The sequence below is a fragment of the Anneissia japonica genome, unplaced genomic scaffold (genome assembly GCF_011630105.1).
Source record: "Anneissia japonica isolate Jap-2015-1 unplaced genomic scaffold, ASM1163010v1 scaffold1826_len1998817_cov189, whole genome shotgun sequence".
Lineage (NCBI taxonomy): Eukaryota > Metazoa > Echinodermata > Crinoidea > Comatulida > Comatulidae > Anneissia > Anneissia japonica.
This window is the reverse complement of record NW_022742159.1, coordinates 426,442-447,791: the sequence shown is the minus strand read 5'-3', so window position 1 is coordinate 447,791 and position 21,350 is coordinate 426,442. Positions and strand designations below refer to the sequence as shown.

The 21,350-nt window shown below is 32.8% G+C and overlaps 3 protein-coding genes across 4 annotated transcripts in view; all 3 read right to left on the bottom strand.

Annotated features, from left to right (window-relative positions):
• The window catches only part of LOC117119064 (forkhead box protein D3-A-like), a 15,055-nt gene extending 10,215 nt beyond the window's left edge, over positions 1-4,840 (bottom strand). For both annotated transcript variants that reach the window (XM_033263875.1, XM_033263876.1), the window contains exons 1-2: positions 4,809-4,840; positions 3,434-4,369 (exon numbers count right to left, since the gene is read on the bottom strand). In XM_033263875.1, the coding sequence (XP_033119766.1) occupies positions 3,434-4,321 (888 nt within the window). In that variant the 5' untranslated portion in view covers positions 4,322-4,369; positions 4,809-4,840. The remainder of the gene's footprint in view (positions 1-3,433; positions 4,370-4,808) is intronic.
• LOC117119044 (forkhead box protein F1-B-like) lies at positions 4,365-4,760 on the bottom strand. The gene has a single exon (XM_033263853.1). It carries the CDS (start codon positions 4,758-4,760, stop codon positions 4,365-4,367), a length of 396 nt encoding a protein of 131 aa, XP_033119744.1.
• A 4,022-nt stretch (positions 4,841-8,862) lies between the features above and the next one.
• Positions 8,863-10,655, bottom strand: LOC117119003 (forkhead box protein A2-like). Its single transcript, XM_033263778.1, has 2 exons — positions 9,723-10,655; positions 8,863-9,487 (listed from the first exon to the last, which is right to left on the bottom strand). The coding sequence occupies exons 1-2, from the start codon at positions 10,551-10,553 to the stop codon at positions 9,200-9,202; spliced, it is 1,119 nt and encodes a 372-aa protein (XP_033119669.1). The 5' UTR covers positions 10,554-10,655; the 3' UTR covers positions 8,863-9,199.
• Between the last annotated feature and the right edge of the window lie 10,695 nt (positions 10,656-21,350).

The following is a 21,350-nucleotide window of genomic DNA, read 5'->3' as shown; positions in this document are numbered from 1 at the left end:
ACAATATTGCTTTACTTAATTTAACATTAACCAACGAAGGCCTACTTGATTGACATTTTTATCTTAAGATATCTCATAAAGAACTTTCAGACTGATTCTTATATTATTATAGAAATGAAAATTTGCGTATAATTATTCTTCTATCCTCAGTTTTAGCAATGCCACATCCACAATTATTGCAAACTTGAACAGAAGGCTCAAGTGTAAACACATCACGTAACTCAATAGAGAAAAGCAGATACAGTGATGGGCATATTTATTGGTATAGTGATAAGGAGTTTATGAATCAGTCACAAGTAATCAATTGCCAATGCCAATAATAACGTGAGGCCTACTAAATTGGATAATATTTGGCGGGCAACATAAATTTCGTTTGCATTTTGTAATTTTGCCTGTTAAATATAATATTATATATAGTATCTGTCTCTTATACACAAGGACATTAAAATGTTAAAAAAAATCTTTACCAGCATGCTGATTGCTCAGAACATATATTGTAGTGGGCCAAAATTTAAGTAAATGTAGTAGGATATTATTTTTAAAAAGTAGAAGTAACCAAGGCTTGCGAGACCAAAATGTGTTAAGAAACGTATTAATTGGGTGGAGTGTAATACAAAGTTGTCTAATTTTGATAAACTGTATGTTTTGCCAAACCAGCGATACGGTATATTCATGGACTTATTATATATTAATGCATAGAACTAGGTTTGTGTATCGAACTCAATGCAATTGTTCAAGGTTCAAGCCAGTATCAAAAGGGTATCTGTATAGGGCGGAGTGTCTTGCGACGTTGTTTAGTTTCGATAAACTATATGTTTCGAAGCGGTAAATATAGAAGAATTACAATATGCAATGAAAATGCAAGACGTTTAAGGTGTCAAGAACGATTTATTTAGGTGGAGTGTCGTACGAAGTTATTATTCTCTAAACTATTGGAAGGATCTACTGTATATCTAAATAAAAGTTTGACGTGAACCAGACTTGACTGCAACCAGGGAGTTGTTATAACAACTCCTTGCTAGCTAAAACTATCACAATTTTAATTATAAATTATATAATTTAATTGTTTCGTATTTATTTCAAAAATTAAAAAAAAAACCAATTAAAACATCGCAGCAAAAATACTGAATTGAGTTTTAAATTCACAAGAAGAAAAAAGGGGAAAAAATCATCCAATAAGGCAAAAAAAAAATATATAATTGTTTAGCGTCACCACCCCCACCTGAATTTTCAAGCAAAACAAAAAGTTTAGAAGCAGAAATTTTTTTTAATAAAAAAAAAAAAATATTGTCCAAGAAATTCTAATCAAAATAAGTATAGACCTATTTCAAGTGAATTAAAACATGATTTCACCAACTAGGTGTAATATTTATTGTAGGCCTATTGAAAATGATTAATTTTAACACATTCTATTTGATTACTGATACTGTAGAATTAAAAACAAAAAACCACCCCTCCCCACCTAAAATTGTGTTGTGATGTGACGCTAAACAAGTAATTTTTTTATTTGGCCTAATACAAATAAAAAATACATTAATATACAGATAAAGAACAGTAAAATTCTAATTAAATATAGAATTAGTGGACTACAATAGGGATGTTTAGAATTACAAAACGTTTCAAAATAATTATGTTTGTTTCTAGTAGTAGGCCTATAAATAACAGTAGCCTATTGACCTATCATAATGAATTAATAATAACTCCATTGTTGGGATTATTACAAGACTAAAATAGTACCGTACAATATTGCTTTACTTAATTTAACATTAATCAAGGCCTACTTGATTGACATTTTTATCTTTAAAATTTGCGTATAATTATTCTTCTATCCTCAGTTTTAGCAATGCCACATCCACAATTATTGCAAACTTGAACAGAAGGCTCAAGTGTAAACACATCACGTAACTCAATAGAGAAAAGCAGATACAGTGATGGGCATATTTATTGGTATAGTGATAAGGAGTTTATGAATCAGTCACAAGTAATCAATTGCCAATGCCAATAATAACGTGAGGCCTACTAAATTGGATAATATTTGGCGGGCAACATAAATTTCGTTTGCATTTTGTAATTTTGCCTGTTAAATATAATATTATATATAGTATATTGTAGTCGTTATAGTATTGTACTTATGTGTCCTTTAGAATATTCTGAAATGTAATGTATTTACATACGCAATATCTTCTTAAAATTACCTATATAATTCGATGTGAGTTTTCGTCAGGGCAAAACATCACACTTATTACGAATATATTACAGTAAAATATTATTAATCTTTTTATACTATATAAAGTATTTATATTTAAAGAATCCTGTAATTGCCTATATCGCTGTTTAACTTCCTCTGCCATTTCCCTTGTTGAATAAGTTTTTGTTCTGTATGTTTGCGTATGATGCTCAATGATTGAATCAATAATGAATTCACTACAAAGCTCTTCGTCTCTCGCCATTTCTCTGCTTGTTGAGTAAGTTGTATGTATGGAGGTGATGAGTGGAACAATACTAACTCACTCAAGAAGCAGACATTCAGTCACTCGCACACGATACTCAGGACAGTGTAAAATAATTTAACAAACAAATCACTGATATATTTCAAAAAACTGTATTTATTTACCAAAATATACTCAATATTAAATAGGCCTATGTTACTTAATACTCAATAAATACATAAGGGTGAAGAGTAACCCATATTATATACACACTTACTTATAAATAAAACATGGAGTAGGCCTATATATATTAAGATACATTGTACATCGACAGAACTGATAAAAGTATGTGTATTAGGCTTATATTTATCGTCTACCCTATAATCACGGCCGCTATTACAAAACAATTTAACGGGAACTGTTAAGAATTATGATAATGCAGTATATTCTAACTTCTAGATTTCATTTGACAAGAGAAGCAGGAACCTACATAGCTGAATATGATGAAGAGGAATCAGACGAATGAATTGACGAAGGTGACGATGGAAATGACGGAACATCATAAACTTGTTGGGCGAAATCGAATGGATATGAATGTACGTAGTCATCTACCCTGTTGTCAACTGGTGTCGCTCTCTGCCAATCGTACTGGTCTTGTGGAAGCTGGCACGAAGTTGGTAGATGGTAGTCCATATATGGATAGTAGGGCGTCTCATAACCTTGAAAACCAGTAGGATAGTTCGTAGCATATGGCAGCTCCTGTTACGTAAAACAAAGAATTAAAAAAAAAATTGTTAAAATATGATTGTCATACGATAGTGCATTTTCCATATAGTGTACAGTAGTCACAGTAATCTGAAAATCTCCTACTGTGTTTTGTTGTTGGTGGTGTTCTGCCTGCCAAAATAGTTGAGGAATTCTATAAAAAAAATTAATTAAAATGTTCAATATCCTATAAAATAAATAAACATTTAATACTGTAAGTAAATTGCTAGTAAACCAACCTTAACGAGCGTTTTCGAATTGTTGTACATCATGGAGAAATCGATGTCATGCGACGGCACATAGAGATCCTCAATAGTTTCCAGATCATCCACGGAGTTGGTTCCTTGCCGAGCCACTGGATGACGTTTTTGTTGCCAGTTGTTGCTATGCGGAGATGTGTAAGGATGGTAGCGATGATGACGACGGGAACCGTGATGAGCAGTGTATGAATATTGGTCGTAGTACCTATTGTCGTAGTGTTCCTCTGGTGCAGCGGTGTTGGTATCATGCACCATGCGTTGACAGCTGGACATTTTAGTTGTAGGGTGGTTGAGTAGTTTCATTTGATTGTCTGCAGCAGGGTCGGTAGATGACTCACTCGATGCAGGAGACACAGGTGGAATTGAATCGGAGATAGGTGCGTGGTTAGAAAGGATTCGTTTGCTCACAACATCGTTCTCACATTTGTTCTTGCAATGTTCACATTCTGCATTCATTATCCAGAAGTTGTCTTTACCATACGGTCGACTGGAATCTCGCAGAACTTTAGTGAAGCACTTACTAGTAGATAGATTGTGTCTAACACTGTTCTTCCATCCGACGTACTCGCCACGAAAGCAAAGGAACTTGTCTTGCATGAAGTTGGTAATGTCTCGAAGAGTCAGTTTATCAGAAGATGAAGATTTAATGGCCATAGTGATCATCTCGACGTAAGAATAAGGTAGCTTGATACGGCGTTTGTAGTCTGGTCGCAGCTTACCCTTACCCCGTCGATTTGATGAACTTGCATTTGATGATGTTTCCGATCCATTTGAAGAACTGGTAGTTGACACGGGAGATGCCCTGTCAGAGTCAGTGGCACAGGCCAAATTGAGAAAGACTGGTGAAACTCGTTCTTGGTCAGACATGATTCAGGATCAAACTTTCAATAAAATGGTTTCAGGAGCAAACTTAATTTTTTGTCTGTTTGCTGTCTCTTATACACATCTTGAAGCACTCACTAGCAGATAGATTGTGTCTAACACTGTTCTTCCATCCGACGTATTCGCCACGAAAGCAATGGAATTTGTCTTGCATGAAGTTGGTAATGTCTCGAAGAGTCAGTTTATCAGAAGATGAAGATTTAATGGCCATAGTGATCATCTCGACGTAAGAATAAGGTAGCATGATACGGCGTTTGTAGTCTGGTCGCAGCTTACCCTTACCCCGTCGATTTGATGAACTTGCATTTGATGATGTTTCCGATCCATTTGAAGAACTGGTAGTTGACACGGGAGATGCCCTGTCAGAGTCAGTGGCACAGGCCAAATTGTGAAAGACTGGTGAAACTCGTTCTTGGTCAGACATGATTCAGGATCAAACTTTAAATAAAATGGTTTCAGAAGCAAACTTAACTTTTTTGATTAACTGTACTAAATGAACTCAATGAGCGCTATGATAATTTAGACAGAAGTTCAGTTATTTATATTCTCTGTCTGCTCATGTCACTGCTAACTCGTGGTAAAACAAAAGAGCGTCCATCTCTGATTGGTCACTTTGACGGTAACGGTACGCGAGGCGCTAGCGGTGTAGGTTAGACGAGAGCGGTGGCCATTGTCTTTTATTCAAAGACTTTAAAGAATTGTGCGTTCACACCTCTAAAAAGCGTTAATCGTTTAATGATTTAAAATCACCGCTAATAGCTAGTAGGCCTATTATATATATATATTTTTTTTGTGCATTTAATGCAACCATTATTTCTAGGTTCCATATAACTACTGATTTTTTTTTTAACCTTTCTGGCTAATACGAGTACGGTAATGTGGGAGGGATGACGCACCCGACTCGGCATCACCATGTATTTTACGCAAAACATGAAGGCCTACTATTTCATTACATTCATACTTAACATTACTACAACATTACGGTACATTTTACCGATCGACTGAACTCTGAAAAATACATTTAAAAGTATGACCAATAAATTTACATATAATTTTTGCTTTAAGTTTGGGCCTATTTTAATGCTAAGCCGGCTATCCTAAAAAAATCCCCAAAAACCAAAAAAAAAAAACAATATAGTGGGAGGCCTATAATATTTTGTCTGGTGCGGGGATTGCATACAGGGCCTATTATTATACCGGTATGTCATGAAATTATAATTTTACCATATGCCTAACCATGGAGTAATTAGTCTAATTCTGACTAAATTTTCCATGGCTTAACTGACAATTGCCTGATCCTAATATCCTTTGGTAGGCCTATGTAGTAATTTGTTCTGTCCATATTTTATTTACGTCTGTGACAATCTGTGTGATGTGCCCGTAGGCATGAAGATGTCATATAACACCCAAATATGGGAAAATTTAATTTCACACAAAATGTAATAATAGCGTGGGCAGAGCTTGAACGACGTTCTGAGGTAATTCTCCGTTTGTCTTACAGATTTTAATGTTCCCCCTAACACTGGCGAACCTAAGATCAATTGACATGAAAGAGTGGGGAGGGGGTGGATAGACCATCATCGTCGTCATCATCATCATTATCAATCATCATCATCATAGTCGTCGGGGAAATATTCACATTTTTAAGTATAGACATTAACGTATTATATTTGTAAATAATTCAAATTGTATAAAATATAATTGCGATAGCTTTACGTAAATATAATCAGTAGGCCTATATTTTTTATGTCCAATTTTTATTTGGTAAAATACTGATTAACGTGAACATTTTTTGAAGCAATCATAATTTATAATTGTTGTTGTAGATTTTGTGTCAGACGGGAATGCAAATGTGAGGAGTTAGCCGGAAATGGTTAAGCCTACACATTTTTTTTCTTGGAAAATTTCTAGCCTAAGGAGGTGCAAACTTATCACTCAGCGGTAGCGCATAAACTACCCACCCTTTATACACCACTCTCACTTTTATCCTATTCTTATTCTAAACATTATTCGTAATAACATTTTTATAATATAAGGCGAATGAGACACTCTACTGTTTATGGCATTATTACAAAACTTTAAGACAAAAACAAAACAAAACTAAAAAATATATATATTTAAAAAGGACTAAAAAAAAACCAATATTTTTTTTTATTATAAACCTTCAAGATATATAAAACAGGACATTAAAATGTTAACAAAATATTTACCAGCATGCTGATTGCTCAGAACATATATATTGCAGTAGAGCAAAATGAAAGTAAATGTAGTAGGATATTATTTAAAAAAAGTATAAGTAACCAAAATGTGTTAAGAAACGTATCAATTGGGTGGAGTGTGATACAAAGTTGTCTAATTTTGATAAACTGTATGTTTTGCCAAAACAGCGATACGGTATATTCATGGACATAATATAATGCATAGAAATAGGTTTGTGTATCGAACTCAATGCGATTGTTCAAGGTTCAAGTCAGTATCAAATGGGTGTTTGTATAGGGCGGAGTGTCTTGCGACGCTGTTTAGTTTCGATAAACTATGTTTCGAAGCGGTAATATAGAAGAATTACAATATGCAATGAAAATGCAAGAGGCGTTTAAGGTGTCAAGAACAATTTATTTAGGTGGAGTGTCGTACGAAGTTGTTATTCTCTAAACTATTGCAAGGATCTATATCTAGATTAAAGTTTGACGTGAACCAGACTTGACTGCAACCAAGGAGTTGTTATAACAACAATAAGGCCTATTGAAAATGATTAATTTTAACACATTTTATTTGATTACTGATACTGTAGAATAAAAAAAACCCCGCCCCTCCCCACCGAAAATTGTGTTGTGATGTGACGCTAAACAAGTAATTTTTTTTTTATTTGGCCTAATAAAAATAAAAAATACATTAATATACAGACCAAGAACAGTAAAATTCTAATTAAATATATAAATAGTGGACTACAATAGGGATGTTTAGAATTACAAAGTGTTTTAAAATAATTATGTTTGTTTCTAGTAGTAGGCCTATAAATAACATTAGCCTATTGACCTATCATAATGAATTAATAATACCTCCATTGTTGGGATTATTAAAAGACAAAAATAGTACTGTACAATATTGCTTTACTTAATTTAACATTAACCAACGAAGGCCTACTTGATTGACATTTTTATCTTAAGATATCTCATAAAGAACTTTCAGACTGATTCTTATATTATTATAGAAATGAAAATTTGCGTATAATTATTCTTCTATCCTCAGTTTTAGCAATGTCACATCCACAATTATTGCAAACTTAAACAAAAGGATTAAGTGTACACACATCATGTAAGTCAATAGAGAAAAGCTGATACAGTGATGGGCATATTTATTGGTATAGTGATAAGGAGTTTATAAATCAGTCACAAGTAATCAATTGCCAATGCCAATAATAACGTGAATAGGCCTACTGTACTAAATTGGATAATATTTGGCGGGCAACATAAATTTCGTTTGCATTTTGTAATTTTGCCTGTTAAATATAATATAATATATTGTAGTCATCCGCTTCATGATAAGCTTATTAGCTCATTTAACCCCAGGAGTGGTCGTATGAGAGTACCGATTGCAAACACAAATAGATACCGTAATTCATTTATCGCTAAGGGTATAAAATACTTAAATGAAAATCATAAAAGATAGATTATATTCACAATAATAATAATATATGCCTTTGAAATAACCATGACAAATATAACAACAATAATAATGATAAATATAATCATAATAATAATGATAATTGCAATAATAAAATAAAATTAAATCAATTTAATGAAAATAGCGATTGTTGTTGTTATTGTTGTTATAACTCTTTGTCTCTTGAGTAGTTTCTCCTTGTTAAATGTTGTTTATTTTTATTTTTTATGGGTTTTGATGTACTTTGTTAAATTTTTATGTGATTTTAATGTGATTTTAATGTAATTTTAATGGGTGCGAGCTTTTGTAATTTCTTCGTTTTCTTTTTAATGGAGACAATAAATTTTATCTTGTATCTTGTATCTTGTATCTTGTCGTTATAGTATTGTACTTATGTGTCCTTTAAAATAGTCTGAAATGTAATGTATTTACATAAGCAATATCTTCTTAAAATTACCAATATAATTCGATGTGAGTTTTCGTCAGGGCAAAACATCACACTTATTACCAATAGGCCTATTACATTACAGTATTATTAATGTTTTTATATAATGTATTTAAAGAATCCTGTAATTGCCTATATCGCTGTTAAACTTCCTCTGCTATTCCCCTTGTTGAATAAGTTCTTGTTCTGTATGTTTGCGTATGATGCTTAATGAGTGAAACAATAATGAATTTACTATAGTATATACAAATCACAAAGCTCTCACTCTTCGTCTCTCGCCATTTCTCTGGTTGTTGAGTAAGTTGTATGTATGGAGGTGATGAGTGGAACAATACTAACTCACTCAAGAAGCAGACATTCAGTCACTCGCACACGATACTCAGGACAGTGTAAAATAATTTAACAAAAAAATCACAGATATATTTCAAAAAACTGTATTTATTTACCAAAATATACTCATCAATCTTAAATAGGCCTATGTTACTTAATACTCAATAAATACAATAGGGTGAAGAGTAACCCATATTATATACACACTTACTTATAAATAAAACATGGAGTAGGCCTATATATATTAAGATACATTGCACATCGACTGAAATGATAAAAGTATGTGTATTAGGCCTATATGTATCGTCTACCCTATAATCACGGCTGATGTTACAAAACAATTTAACGGAAACTGTTAAGAATTATGATAAAGCAGTAGAGGCCTATATTCTAACTTCTAGATTTCATTTGACAGAAGCAGGAACCTACATAGCTGAATATGATGAAGAGGAATCAGACGAATGAATTGACGAAGGTGACGATGGGAATGACGGAACATCATAAACTTGTTGGGCGAAATCGAATGTATATGGATGTACGTAGTCATCTACCCTGTTGTCAACTGGTGTCGCTCTCTGCCAATCGTACTGGTCTTGTGGAAGCTGGTACGAAGTTGGTAGATGGTAGTCCATATATGGATAGTAGGGCGTCTCATAACCTTGAAAACCAGTAGGATAGTTCGTAGCATATGGCACGTGGCATTCTGACTGCTCCTGTTTCGTAAAACAAAGAATTAAAAAAAAAAATAGTTAAAATAGGATTGTCATACGATAGTGATTTTTCCATATACAGTAGTCACAGTAATCCGAAAATCTGCTACTGTGTTTTGTTGTTGGTGGTGTTCTGCCTGCCAAAATATTTGAGGAATTCTAAAAAAAAATTAATTAAAATGTTCAATATCCTATCAAATAAATAAACATTTAATACTGTAATTGCTAGTAAACCAACCTTAACGAGCGTTTTCGAATTGCTGTACATCATGGAGAAATCGATGTCATGCGCCGGCACATACAGATCCTCAAGATTTGCCAGATCATCCATGGCGTTGGTTCCTTGTGCTGTTGGATGACGTTTTTGTTGCCAGTGGTTACTATGCGGAGGTGTGTAAGGATGATAGCGCTGATGTCGACGGGAACTTTGACGAGAATTGTATGAATGATCGTAGTACCAATCGTCGTAGTGTGCCTCTGGTGCAGCGATGTTGGTACCATGCGACATCTCAGTTGTAGGGTGCTTGAGTAGTTTGGTTGGGTTGTCTGTGGCAGGTTCGGTAGCATTTGATGACAGAGTTGGAATTGAATCGACGATAGGTGTGCAGTATACAGGCAGTAGTCGGTCACCGGTAGCATCTTTCTCACTATTTATCTTGCAATGTTCACATTCTGCATTCATTATCCAGTAGTTGTTTTTACCATACGGTTGACTGGGATTTCGTAGAACTTTAGTGAAGCACTCACTGGCAGATAGATTGTGTCTAACACTGTTCTTCCATCCGACGTATTCGCCACGAAAGCAAGGGAACTTGTCTTGAATAAAGTTTGTGATGTCTCGAAGAGTCAGTTTGTCAGAAGACGAAGATTTAATGGCCATAGTGATCATCTCGACGTAAGAAAAAGGTAGCTTAATATGGCGTTTGTAGTATTGTCGCAGTTTACGCTTACCCCGTCGATTTGTTGAACTTGTATTCAATGTTTCCGATCCATTTGAAGAACTGGTAATCGACACGGGAGATGCCCGGTCAAAGTCAGTGGCGCAGGTCAAATTGTGGAAGACAGACATTATTCAGGATCGGATCAAACTAAAATGATAACAGATTTCAGGAGCAAAGTAACTTTTTCGATTAACTGTATGAACTCAATGAGCGATATAATAACCTAGACAGAAGTTCGGTTATTTATATTCTCCGTCTACTCATGTCACTGCTAACTCGGTCACCGATTTCTTTCCCGTGGTTACGTAACCCACGTGAAACAAAAGAGCGTCCGTCTCTGATTGGTCGCTTCGACGCTGACTGTACGCGAGGTGCTAGCAGTGTGGTTGTTAGACGCGAGCGGCGGCCATTGTCTTATATTGATAGACTTCAAAGAATGGTGCGTTCACACCTCTCTACAAACCGTCAATCGTTTAATGATTTAAAATCAGTTCCATACCGACTGATTTTTTTAAAAACCTTTCTGGCCAATAGGCCTTCCTGTAATAGGCCTATTTTGTATTTGAAATGTGATTTCCTTGTTTCTTGCAATTAATTCTGTAAATGTATTTTTAATGTGTTTTATCTTCTCCATGTTTGGAGGTTTTTTCGATGAATAAATAAATAAATAATATGGGAGGGATGACCCGGATTGACCATCATCATGTATTTTACGCAAAACACGGAGGCCTACTATTTTAGTATAGTCCTGCTCAAAATAACTACGAAAAACATCACATTTTACCGAAAGATAAAATATGTTGGCCTATATTTCTTCCTAATTATATACATTTGAAGCATTTAACCATCCCATTTTACATTCACCAATAAAACTTTATTTTTATTTTCTCCTCCGTCTCGATGTTTTCGGCAAAACTTTGCTAAAGAAGAAAACAAAATTTTATTTTTATTCCGCCCTCCTCCAATGATCTTTAAAAAATTAAGTACGCGAAACAAGGAATAAAAATTCTCGCCTTAACTAAAATATATATTTAAATAAAAATATATTTTAAAAATACACTATGACTAATGGACAATGTTTGGGTTAAGTTAAGGGACTTTCTGTCTCAGGCAAAGCTATAGATAAGATAACTATATAATTTATATATCATTTATATAGTTTTATATAGTCTCAGTCGGGAAAAGACAACTAGGCCAATAATGTTTTCACCGATATGTTTAATTGTAAAAAAAATGGTTAGGCTTAGTTTTCGGTATCGGCCTTTCTAATTATGTTGAATGACTTACGATCACGTCAATACATTTCATTTCAGGTCTGAATAAAATAAAAAGTAAATTAAATTGTCAAGTTCCTGTAGTAATTTTTACAGATCATCCGAATAAATTTTTTTTTCTTGATGTTTTTAATTATTTTACCATGTGTCGTTCGAGTTTGTTATAGGCCTAGTATTATTTTATTTTAGCAACAATTCTTTAAAAAGTTACGATCACGTCAATAACATTTCATTTCAGGTCTGAATAAAATAAAAAGTAAATTAAATTGTCAAGTTCCTGTAGTAATTTTTACAGACCATCCGAATAAAAATTTATTTTTTTTCTTGATGTTTTTAATTATTTTACCATGTGTCGTTCGAGTTTGTTATAGGCCTATTATTATTTTATTTTAGCAACAATTCTTTAAAAAGTTAAATAAAATATATACTTTGGCCTATACCCGACGTAAAACTAACGGTGCTTCTTAATTTATTCAATAATTCTAAGAATAAGTCTCGCAGTTTTATATTTAAGAATTTTATTTGGTACAAAACCCAGATGTGTCATTCGAGTTTGTTATATTAATATTATTTAATTAGTAACAATCCTTAAAAAGTTAAATGAAATAACGGTGCTTATTAATTTATTCAACAATTCTAAGAATAAGTCTCGCAGCTAACACATATAATAATGCTATACCGTAATTTAGGCCTATTTATATTACTCCTTATAATGGAAACAAAAAGAAGAGCAAGACTTCTGTACCAAAATAAATTACGAAGACCGCCCTCTAGACACAGAAACTTGAGTTTACATGTCATTCTGGTTTCACATCATTATTACTACCCTGTGCAAAGGAATAGTGGTGCGAATACGTTCTAATTATGTGCTATAATTATTTAATAAAAGAAAAAAGAAAGGGAAATTGTAGTTAATAAGATGACAGCAATATTATTTACAAACATAAAGCTTATATGAAAATCTAACCAGCTACATTCCATCACTGGTGTGACCACCAAATATATTTTTTTATATAATACATATAAGAATACAAATACAATTCAGAAGAAGAAAACATGCAATAATAATAATAATAATAATAATAATAATAATAATAATAATAATAATAATAATAATAATAATAATAATAATAATAATAATAATAATAATAATGATGATGATGATAATGATGATGAACCTACGCGTATATTGGAAATAACCGGCCTAATATCAAACATACTGTATTCATAATATAACAGAGCCGAAATGGCTTGTCTACAAGATATACAAGATATTACATCAATCACAACATGTCATATCTGGCTTATTATTAAATGGCCTATTATTTATTCTTTATTAAGGGTTAAAGGTTAATCATTTATATTGCGCATTATAACCCTCCTACTACTGGGGCCTACTATTATGAACTTTGAAAACATACTTTGAAAAGTATAAAAATACAAATGTCAGTTTTTAACTGTACTGTATAAAACGTTATTGTGGAGTACATAATGGAGATGGGCGCAGCACGTTTCCGAACTGTTTATTTAAATTATCATTACAAATACAATCAATGTGGCCAGCCATATTATATAGAAAACAATAAATCTAGTAGTAGTATTATGTTTTTATTCAATGATTAATGAATGAAGATCTTGCTAGTAAAAATAGCTCGGAGCGTCGATGACATCTAGGATATACATTTCACCAAACGGACGCGGTGTGCCATTGACGGTACCGATGTTGTACGCATGCGCTTTTCCAAAGCGTTAAAAGAATAGACGACTTTTTAATATTGAAGTCTATTCTTCTCATTAATCAAATGTTGCGTTTTTGTTATAAACGCCTATTTTTTTAAACAGTTTGAGGCTCTGCAAAAAAAAGTAAATAAATAAATAGAATGCAAACGAAATTTCTTAAAATAAGTCGTCAGAATAAAACGAAAGGTGTAATTTTATTTTATTTCATTTTTTATTTTTTTGCTTTACTTATAAATTAACTATAATAAGCATTTACTACAAAAGGTAGAATTGATTAATGTTCTTAAATGACATATTCATATATATCTAGCAAATATGCAGCATCATCTGCTCGTATCTAATGTTGTATAAGATTAGGCCTATACAAATATTATATCAATAAATCAGTATGTATACGTTTGCTTTTTGGAATAGGCCTATATCATACGAATTTACAATGCAGACTCCCGTACATTCTAACTGACTAATGAAATTGTTATATATATATAGGCCCATGTATCTACTAAATGTAAGTACTAAGGCTGTGTTCACACACGCGCTCAACTTTCATATTCAGATCCTCGTACGGTTAGCGCTAACCAATTGTTCGTTCTCACACGGTGGCTAAAGGTTAGCTCCCGATCTGGTTACTCAACTCTAGTGTGAACCTAACCTTAAATGTACTAAATATGCATCTTCATCAGTCCGTAGTCCTATTTTGTTACGGTACTCATGTATATGAACGAATCAGGAGGCATGCGTTATAGGGCTACAGTATTATTTGTGTCATGCTTTGTAAATAAATACACATCTTATTTCTTATAACAATGAGGCCTAAATACGTTTAGATTCAACAACAAAGTCTGAGGGCTTTGGGTAAAAAAAGAATACTGTCACATCACGAATACAAACTAAGTTATAAGTAGAATCGTTGACGGCTCACTCCACAAAGGGATATAATGGGGTACCGTGCCTAATGAATATGAATTATTTACTTCCACAATATTTACTTTACAAAGAGTTACTAATGAATATAGTAGTTTTTACCTTACATATGAGATGTCTATGTTTGTACAGTTTGATACAGTGTAATAAGTCTGTAGGCCCACTGATTAGTTACACACGCTTTACTCGATCATGGAGGTGTAAAATAATTTCATGTATACATACCTACAGTTTATTTTATATACCTCCATGATTTGGAGGTACATGATATAGGCCAAGGTACACGATTCAGAAAATACTATAAATTATTAATGAAGCCCGGACGGTTACGGTTGATACAATCTTGAAAATGTAAAAACGGCCCTTGGAAAATAGTCCTAATTGACAGATAGGTCTAAGGTAAATATTACCTCAATATCTGGGATTATTTACAAGACAAAAAAGTACAATATTGCTTGCTTTTATTTGTAAACATTAACCAACGAAGGATTACTTTTTTTTCCATTTATTGAATTCTTAAGATAGGCCTATATCTCAAAGCAAAAATAACTCTCAATACTGACTGATTGACATATTTGTAAATAAACTAGATAAGAGAGTGTTTATTATAATAACGTAGGCGCATGCTGCACCAGCGGGGTACTAGGATTAAGGCGGGGATTTTCTCCGTGAATGTTGTACTGACCGATCGCTACCGAAATTTACCGGTATACCCGAGAATAATGTTTTAATATATAGTACTACATTTTAATGAATGCATATTTTAACTATAAATTTATTGTCATAAAAATACAATGTATAAATTATGAAATTGTTCTTTATTGCGAACCAAAGCTCAGTATATATGATACAAAAATAAATATACAGTATATATTAAATACCACATCACACACACACATCCACACACAAAAATACATGAAATCGATCCACTTACAACATGCATTATTATATTATTATACATTATGAAATTTGCGTATATCCTTGCATCCACATTGTTGCAATGATAACATTCACAATTATAACAAACTTAGGCTTATCTTTATTTGAACAGAAGTCTTAAGTGTAAACATGGGTATAGACACATCACGTAACCCAACAGAGAAAAGCTGATACAGTGATAGGATTATTTATTGGTATGGTGAAGGAGCTTATGAAGCAATCACATCAATCGTCCACAAAATTCACATAAATATGAATAGCCACTAGGCCTACTTAAAACACCTCTATCGCTAAGCATAAATGTACTAATGGTACCGTATTATACGTGGCTTAGTTGTTAAGCTTCAGTTCTTTCTATTTCGCTGAAAATGACTGAAACCAATGCCGTTATTAGGACAGTCCCACACAATTTTCTAATGGGTCCACAAAGAATAGGTCGACATTTTGAAAAACGAGTCCAAATTATGCAATTTCATACACTTTTTGAAAAATCGATCGTTTCGATTTCTAATATTTAGCATAAATATTTTTAAATGGGTCAACTTTAAAAATTGGTTCACATTATCTGAATTTACGGGTAAAGTGGGTCCACTCTGATGTCCCGCACTCTTTGAAAATCTTGGCTACGGCATTGACTAAGACATGTCTTAAAATTACCTGATTAAATTTTGGTTTTGCTTTTAAATGTGTGTTGTCTATTATATCTATTCCTGCATTATTATATTCAACTGTTCATCGTTTGGGTCCATTATTCACGATATGAGTTAGTTTTGATAGTATAAGGCTATAAGATTCGAAGACTGAAAAAACTTCTCAAAAATTACAGAAAGATGAAACTGATCTATTTTATTAATAAACAGGCCGAAGCCTAATAATTTGAATAATATTTTGCATTTTTTAAATTTTGCTGCTATATTATAAAATGTGGTAAACCTGTGAGTTTAAAACGTACGGTAACGTTCTCCCAATGCTTTGAGAAAGCGCCTTGCGTTACGTCAGCGTACCATCAATTGCACACCGCGGCCGTAAGTCCCTATGAAGCTCCGAGCTTTATTTCTTTATTCATTTAACAATTGCATTATTTTCTTTGTATTAAGTATTATATTCGAACATTGTATTTGTAGAGATGATTTATCTGTAGGCCTACTGTTTGCAGGAGGTTGCTGCGCCCAAATTCGATATTTTATTTTTTAAGATGAAACCTGCCTAAATAGTAATGTTACTACAGTAGGCCTATTTAATAAAAATGTTTAAAAATGACTATTTTATCAATACAGTGTTAGTACAATTTGATTGCAGACCTTTATCGTACCTCGTTATTTCTTAGGGTTTCTCACTTCACCTCACTTCAAAAAAAAAAAAAAAAAAAAATCCTTTACTTATTATTTAAACACAAACACCGTAGACGGACCTCGTATGGTAGGTGCTGGCTGCGGGCCTGAGTAGTGATAAACCTATATTAATAATAATAATAATAATTATTATTATTATCTATTTAACTGGTACTAAATCTTATTTAATCAACTCTTATTTTATAATAAGATATAAGTAAAGACAAAGTTCTGAACGGCACAAAATTCACTATTTTTCAACAATTTTTTTCCACATTGCATTCCGGTGCAAAGAGATTAAAGACACATCATTAGTTCACAGCCATAATATCCTTATATTATGTGGATACAAATTTGTTAAAGTATAGGCCTATTAAAATGCTAAGCCGGCTATCCTAAAAAACAATATAGTGGGAGGACTATAATATTTTGTCTGGTGCGGGGATTGCATACTTTTATAGGGCCTGTTATTATACAATGTTATGAAATGAGGATTTTACCATAATGCCCATCCAGGGGGGAATTATAGTCTAGAATAATTCTAGACTAATTTTTCAATGGCTTAACTGACAAGTGCCTGATCCTAATATTCTTTGGTAGGCCTATGTAGTATTTTTCTCTGTCCATATTTTATTTACGTAGGCCTATGTGACAATCTGTGCGATGTGCCCGTAGGCATGATGAAGTCATATAACACACAAATATGGGAAAATTTAATTTCACACAAAATGTAATAATAGTGTGGGCAGAGCTTGAACGACGTTCTGAGTTAATTCTCCGTTTGTCTTACAGACATTAATGTTCCCCTAACACTGGTGAACCTAAGATCATCATCATCGTCGTCGTCGTAATATTCACTTGAATTTTTAAGCTTGTTAAAATCGCCACTCATTCCATTCCTAGAATCATTTTGATAATAGTGATAATAATAAGGCCTAGTAATAATAATGATAATAATACAAATACGTAATTTTAATTGAGCAAATATATGTTATCATAGATTTTTAAAGGTATTTATGTAGGGGCCTATTATATTTATTGTGTCGTTATTTGTAAGGAAAACCACTTTATTCATTTCGCTTTTTGGTTTTCCTCTCTTTTTCAACATTTTCATGACCAAATTTTCTTTTTGGGTTTGTTTTACTGTCTTAATGCATTGTTCTTTGTAGTTTTATATGTTCTGAGAGAAATAAATTATTGAATGAAATAAAATCATCAGAATATATTTTTGTTTACATATAATCATCATATTTTTATCAACATTATATTCCGTAAGAGAGCAATCCCGAAATAAATTAAAGTATCATACAGACTCTTTTTAATCAATGATGGTGTTCCTCCTAACATTGGCGAGCCTAAGGTTATTGACATGGGAGGCGGGTTTCAATTTTGTTTCAGACAGGAAGCTAAATATGAGAGGAGTTAGGCGGAGAATGGTTACACATTCTTTTTTCTTAAAAAATTTCTAAGGAGGCGCAAACTTATCGAGGGGTGTAGCGCACAAAAACTATACTCCTTTAACACACCACTCTCATTCTTATTCTGATTTCCGTACCCTATTCAAGAGAATAACCACCAAGTACGAAGGCATCATAAACACTGTTAAAATTTAAGACATAAAAAAATTAAGACACTCCATTATGTTTATTACATTATTACAAAACTTGAAGACAAAAACAAATTAAAAAGGACAAACAAAACAGCATTTGTATAAAATTTCAAGATAACAAGACAATATGTTGAAAAAAAAACCCTTTACCAGCATTCTGATTGATCAGAACACAGATAATGTAGTAGGCCTTATATTATTATAAAACTTAATGTAGCAGGATATTATTTTTAAAAAGTATAAATAACCACGGCTTTCAATTTAAAAGGGTGTTAAGAAACTTATTAATTGGGTGGTGCGTGATACAAATTTGTTTAATTTTGATAAACTATGTTTTGCCAAAACAGCGATACGGTATATTAATTCATAAAAATACTAATAGGAGGCTTGTGTATAATTGTACTCAATGCGATTGTTCAAACCAGTGTCAAAGCATGGTCAAAGAGTGTCTATACAGGGCGGAGTGTCTTGCGACGCTGTTTAGTTTAGATAAACTATGTTTCGAAGCGGTAATGTAGAAGAAATACCGTAGAGTATATGCAATACAAATGCAAAGGCGTTTACGGTGTCAGGAACGCTCTTTGTATTAAGTATTATATTCGAACATTGTATTTGTAGAGATGATTTATCTGTAGGCCTACTGTTTGCAGGAGGTTGCTGCGCCCAAATTCGATATTTTATTTTTTAAGATGAAACCTGCCTAAATAGTAATGTTACTACAGTAGGCCTATTTAATAAAAATGTTTAAAAATGACTATTTTATCAATACAGTGTTAGTACAATTTGGTTGCAGACCTTTATCGTACCGCGTTATTTTTTAGGGTTTCTCACTTCACCTCACTTCAAAAATGAAAAAAAAATCCTTTACTTATTATTTAAACACAAACACCGTGGCCGGACCTCGTATGGTAGGTGCTGGCTGCGGGCCTGAGTAGTGATAAACCTATATTAATAATAATAATAATAATTATTATTATTATCTATTTAACTGGTACTAAATCTTATTTAATCAACTCTTATTTTCTAATAAGATATAAGTAAAGACAAAGTTCTGAACGGCACAAAATTCACTATTTTTCAACAATTTTTTTCCCACACTGCATACCGGTGCAAATAGATTAAAGACACATCATTAGTTCACAGCCATTTTTACTATTGGGTTACCATGCTACATTAGCAATAATATATGCCTAGATAGTAGTAGTACTAATATCCTTATATTATGTGGATACAAATTTGTTAAAGTATAGGCCTATTAAAGTGCTAAGCCGGCTATCCTAAAAAAACAATATAGTGGGAGGACTATAATATTTTGTCTGGTGCGGGGATTGCATACTTTTATAGGGCCTGTTATTATACAATGTTATGAAATGAGGATTTTACCATAATGCCCATCCATGGAGGAATTATAGTCTAGAATAATTCTAGACTAATTTTTCAATGCCCTAACTGACAATTGCCTTATCCTAATATCATTTGGTAGGCCTATGTAATATTTTGCTCTGTCAATATTTTATTTACGTATGTGACAATCTGTGTGATGTGCCCGTAGGCATGAGGATGTCATATAACACCCAAATATGGGAAAATTTAATTTTACACAAAATGTAATAATAGTGTGGGCAGAGCTTGAACGACGTTCTGAGGTAATTCTCTTACAGACATTAATGTTCCCCCTAACACTGGCGAACCTAAGATCATCATCATCGTCGTCATCGTCATCATCATCATCATCATCATCGTCGTCGTCGTCGGGGAAATATTCACTTGACATTTTTAAGTTTGTTAAAATCGCCACTCATTCCATTCCTAGAATCATTTTGATAATAGTGATAATAATAATAATAATAATAATAAGGCCTAGTAATAATAATGATAATAATACAAATACGTAATTTTAATAGAGCAAATATATGTTATAATAGGTATTTATGTAGGGGCCTATTATATTTATTGTGTCGTTATTTGTAAGGAAAACCACTTTATAGTAGATTCATTTCGATTTTTGGTTTTCCTCTCTCTTTTAACATTTTTATGACCCAATTTTCTTTTTGGGTTTGTTTTACTGTCTTAATGCATTGTTCTTTGTAGTTTTATATGTTCTGAGAGAAATAAATTATTGAATGAAATAAAATCATCAGAATATATTTTTGTTTACATATAATTATCATATTTTTATCAACATTATATTCCGTAAGAGAGCAATCCCGAAATAAATTAAAGTATCATACAGACTCTTTTTAATCAATGATGGTGTTCCTCCTAACATTGGCGAGCCTAAGGTTATTGGCATGGGAGGCGGGTTTCAATTTTGTTTCAGACAGGAAGCTAAATATGAGAGGAGTTAGGCGGAGAATGGTTACACATTCTTTTTTCTTAAAAAATGTCTAAGGAGGCGCAAACTTATTGAGGGGTGTAGCGCACAAAAACTATACTCCTTTAATACACCACTCTCATTCTTATTCTGATTTCCGTACCCTATTCAAGAGAATAACCACCAAGTACGAAGGCATCATAAACACTGTTAAAATTTAAGACATAAAAAAATTAAGACACTCCATTATGTTTATTACATTATTACAAAACTTGAAGACAAAAACAAATTAAAAAGGACAAACAAAACAGCATTTGTATAAAATTTCAAGATAACAAGACAATATGTTGAAAAAAAAACCCTTTACCAGCATTCTGATTGATCAGAACACAGATAATGTAGTAGGCCTTATATTATTATAAAACTTAATGTAGCAGGATATTATTTTTAAAAAGTATAAATAACCACGGCTTTCAATTTAAAAGGGTGTTAAGAAACTTATTAATTGGGTGGTGCGTGATACAAATTTGTTTAATTTTGATAAACTATGTTTTGCCAAAACAGCGATACGGTATATTAATTCATAAAAATACTAATAGGAGGCTTGTGTATAATTGTACTCAATGCGATTGTTCAAACCAGTGTCAAAGCATGGTCAAAGAGTGTCTATACAGGGCGGAGTGTCTTGCGACGCTGTTTAGTTTAGATAAACTATGTTTCGAAGCGGTAATATAGAAGAAATACCGTAGAGTATATGCAATACAAATGCAAAGGCGTTTACGGTGTCAGGAACG

What these genes read in the sequence shown, in the direction of transcription:
- LOC117119044 (XM_033263853.1), bottom strand. Translation starts at nt 4,760, where the DNA reads ATGTCTGACCAAGAACGAGTTTCACCAGTCTTTCACAATTTGGCCTGT.
- LOC117119003 (XM_033263778.1), bottom strand. Translation starts at nt 10,553, where the DNA reads ATGTCTGTCTTCCACAATTTGACCTGCGCCACTGACTTTGACCGGGCA. An exon ending in ATTCGAAAACGCTCGTTAAG is followed by an intron (nt 9,488 to 9,722) that starts GTTGGTTTACTA and finishes TTTACGAAACAG; the next exon opens with GAGCAGTCAGAATGCCACGT.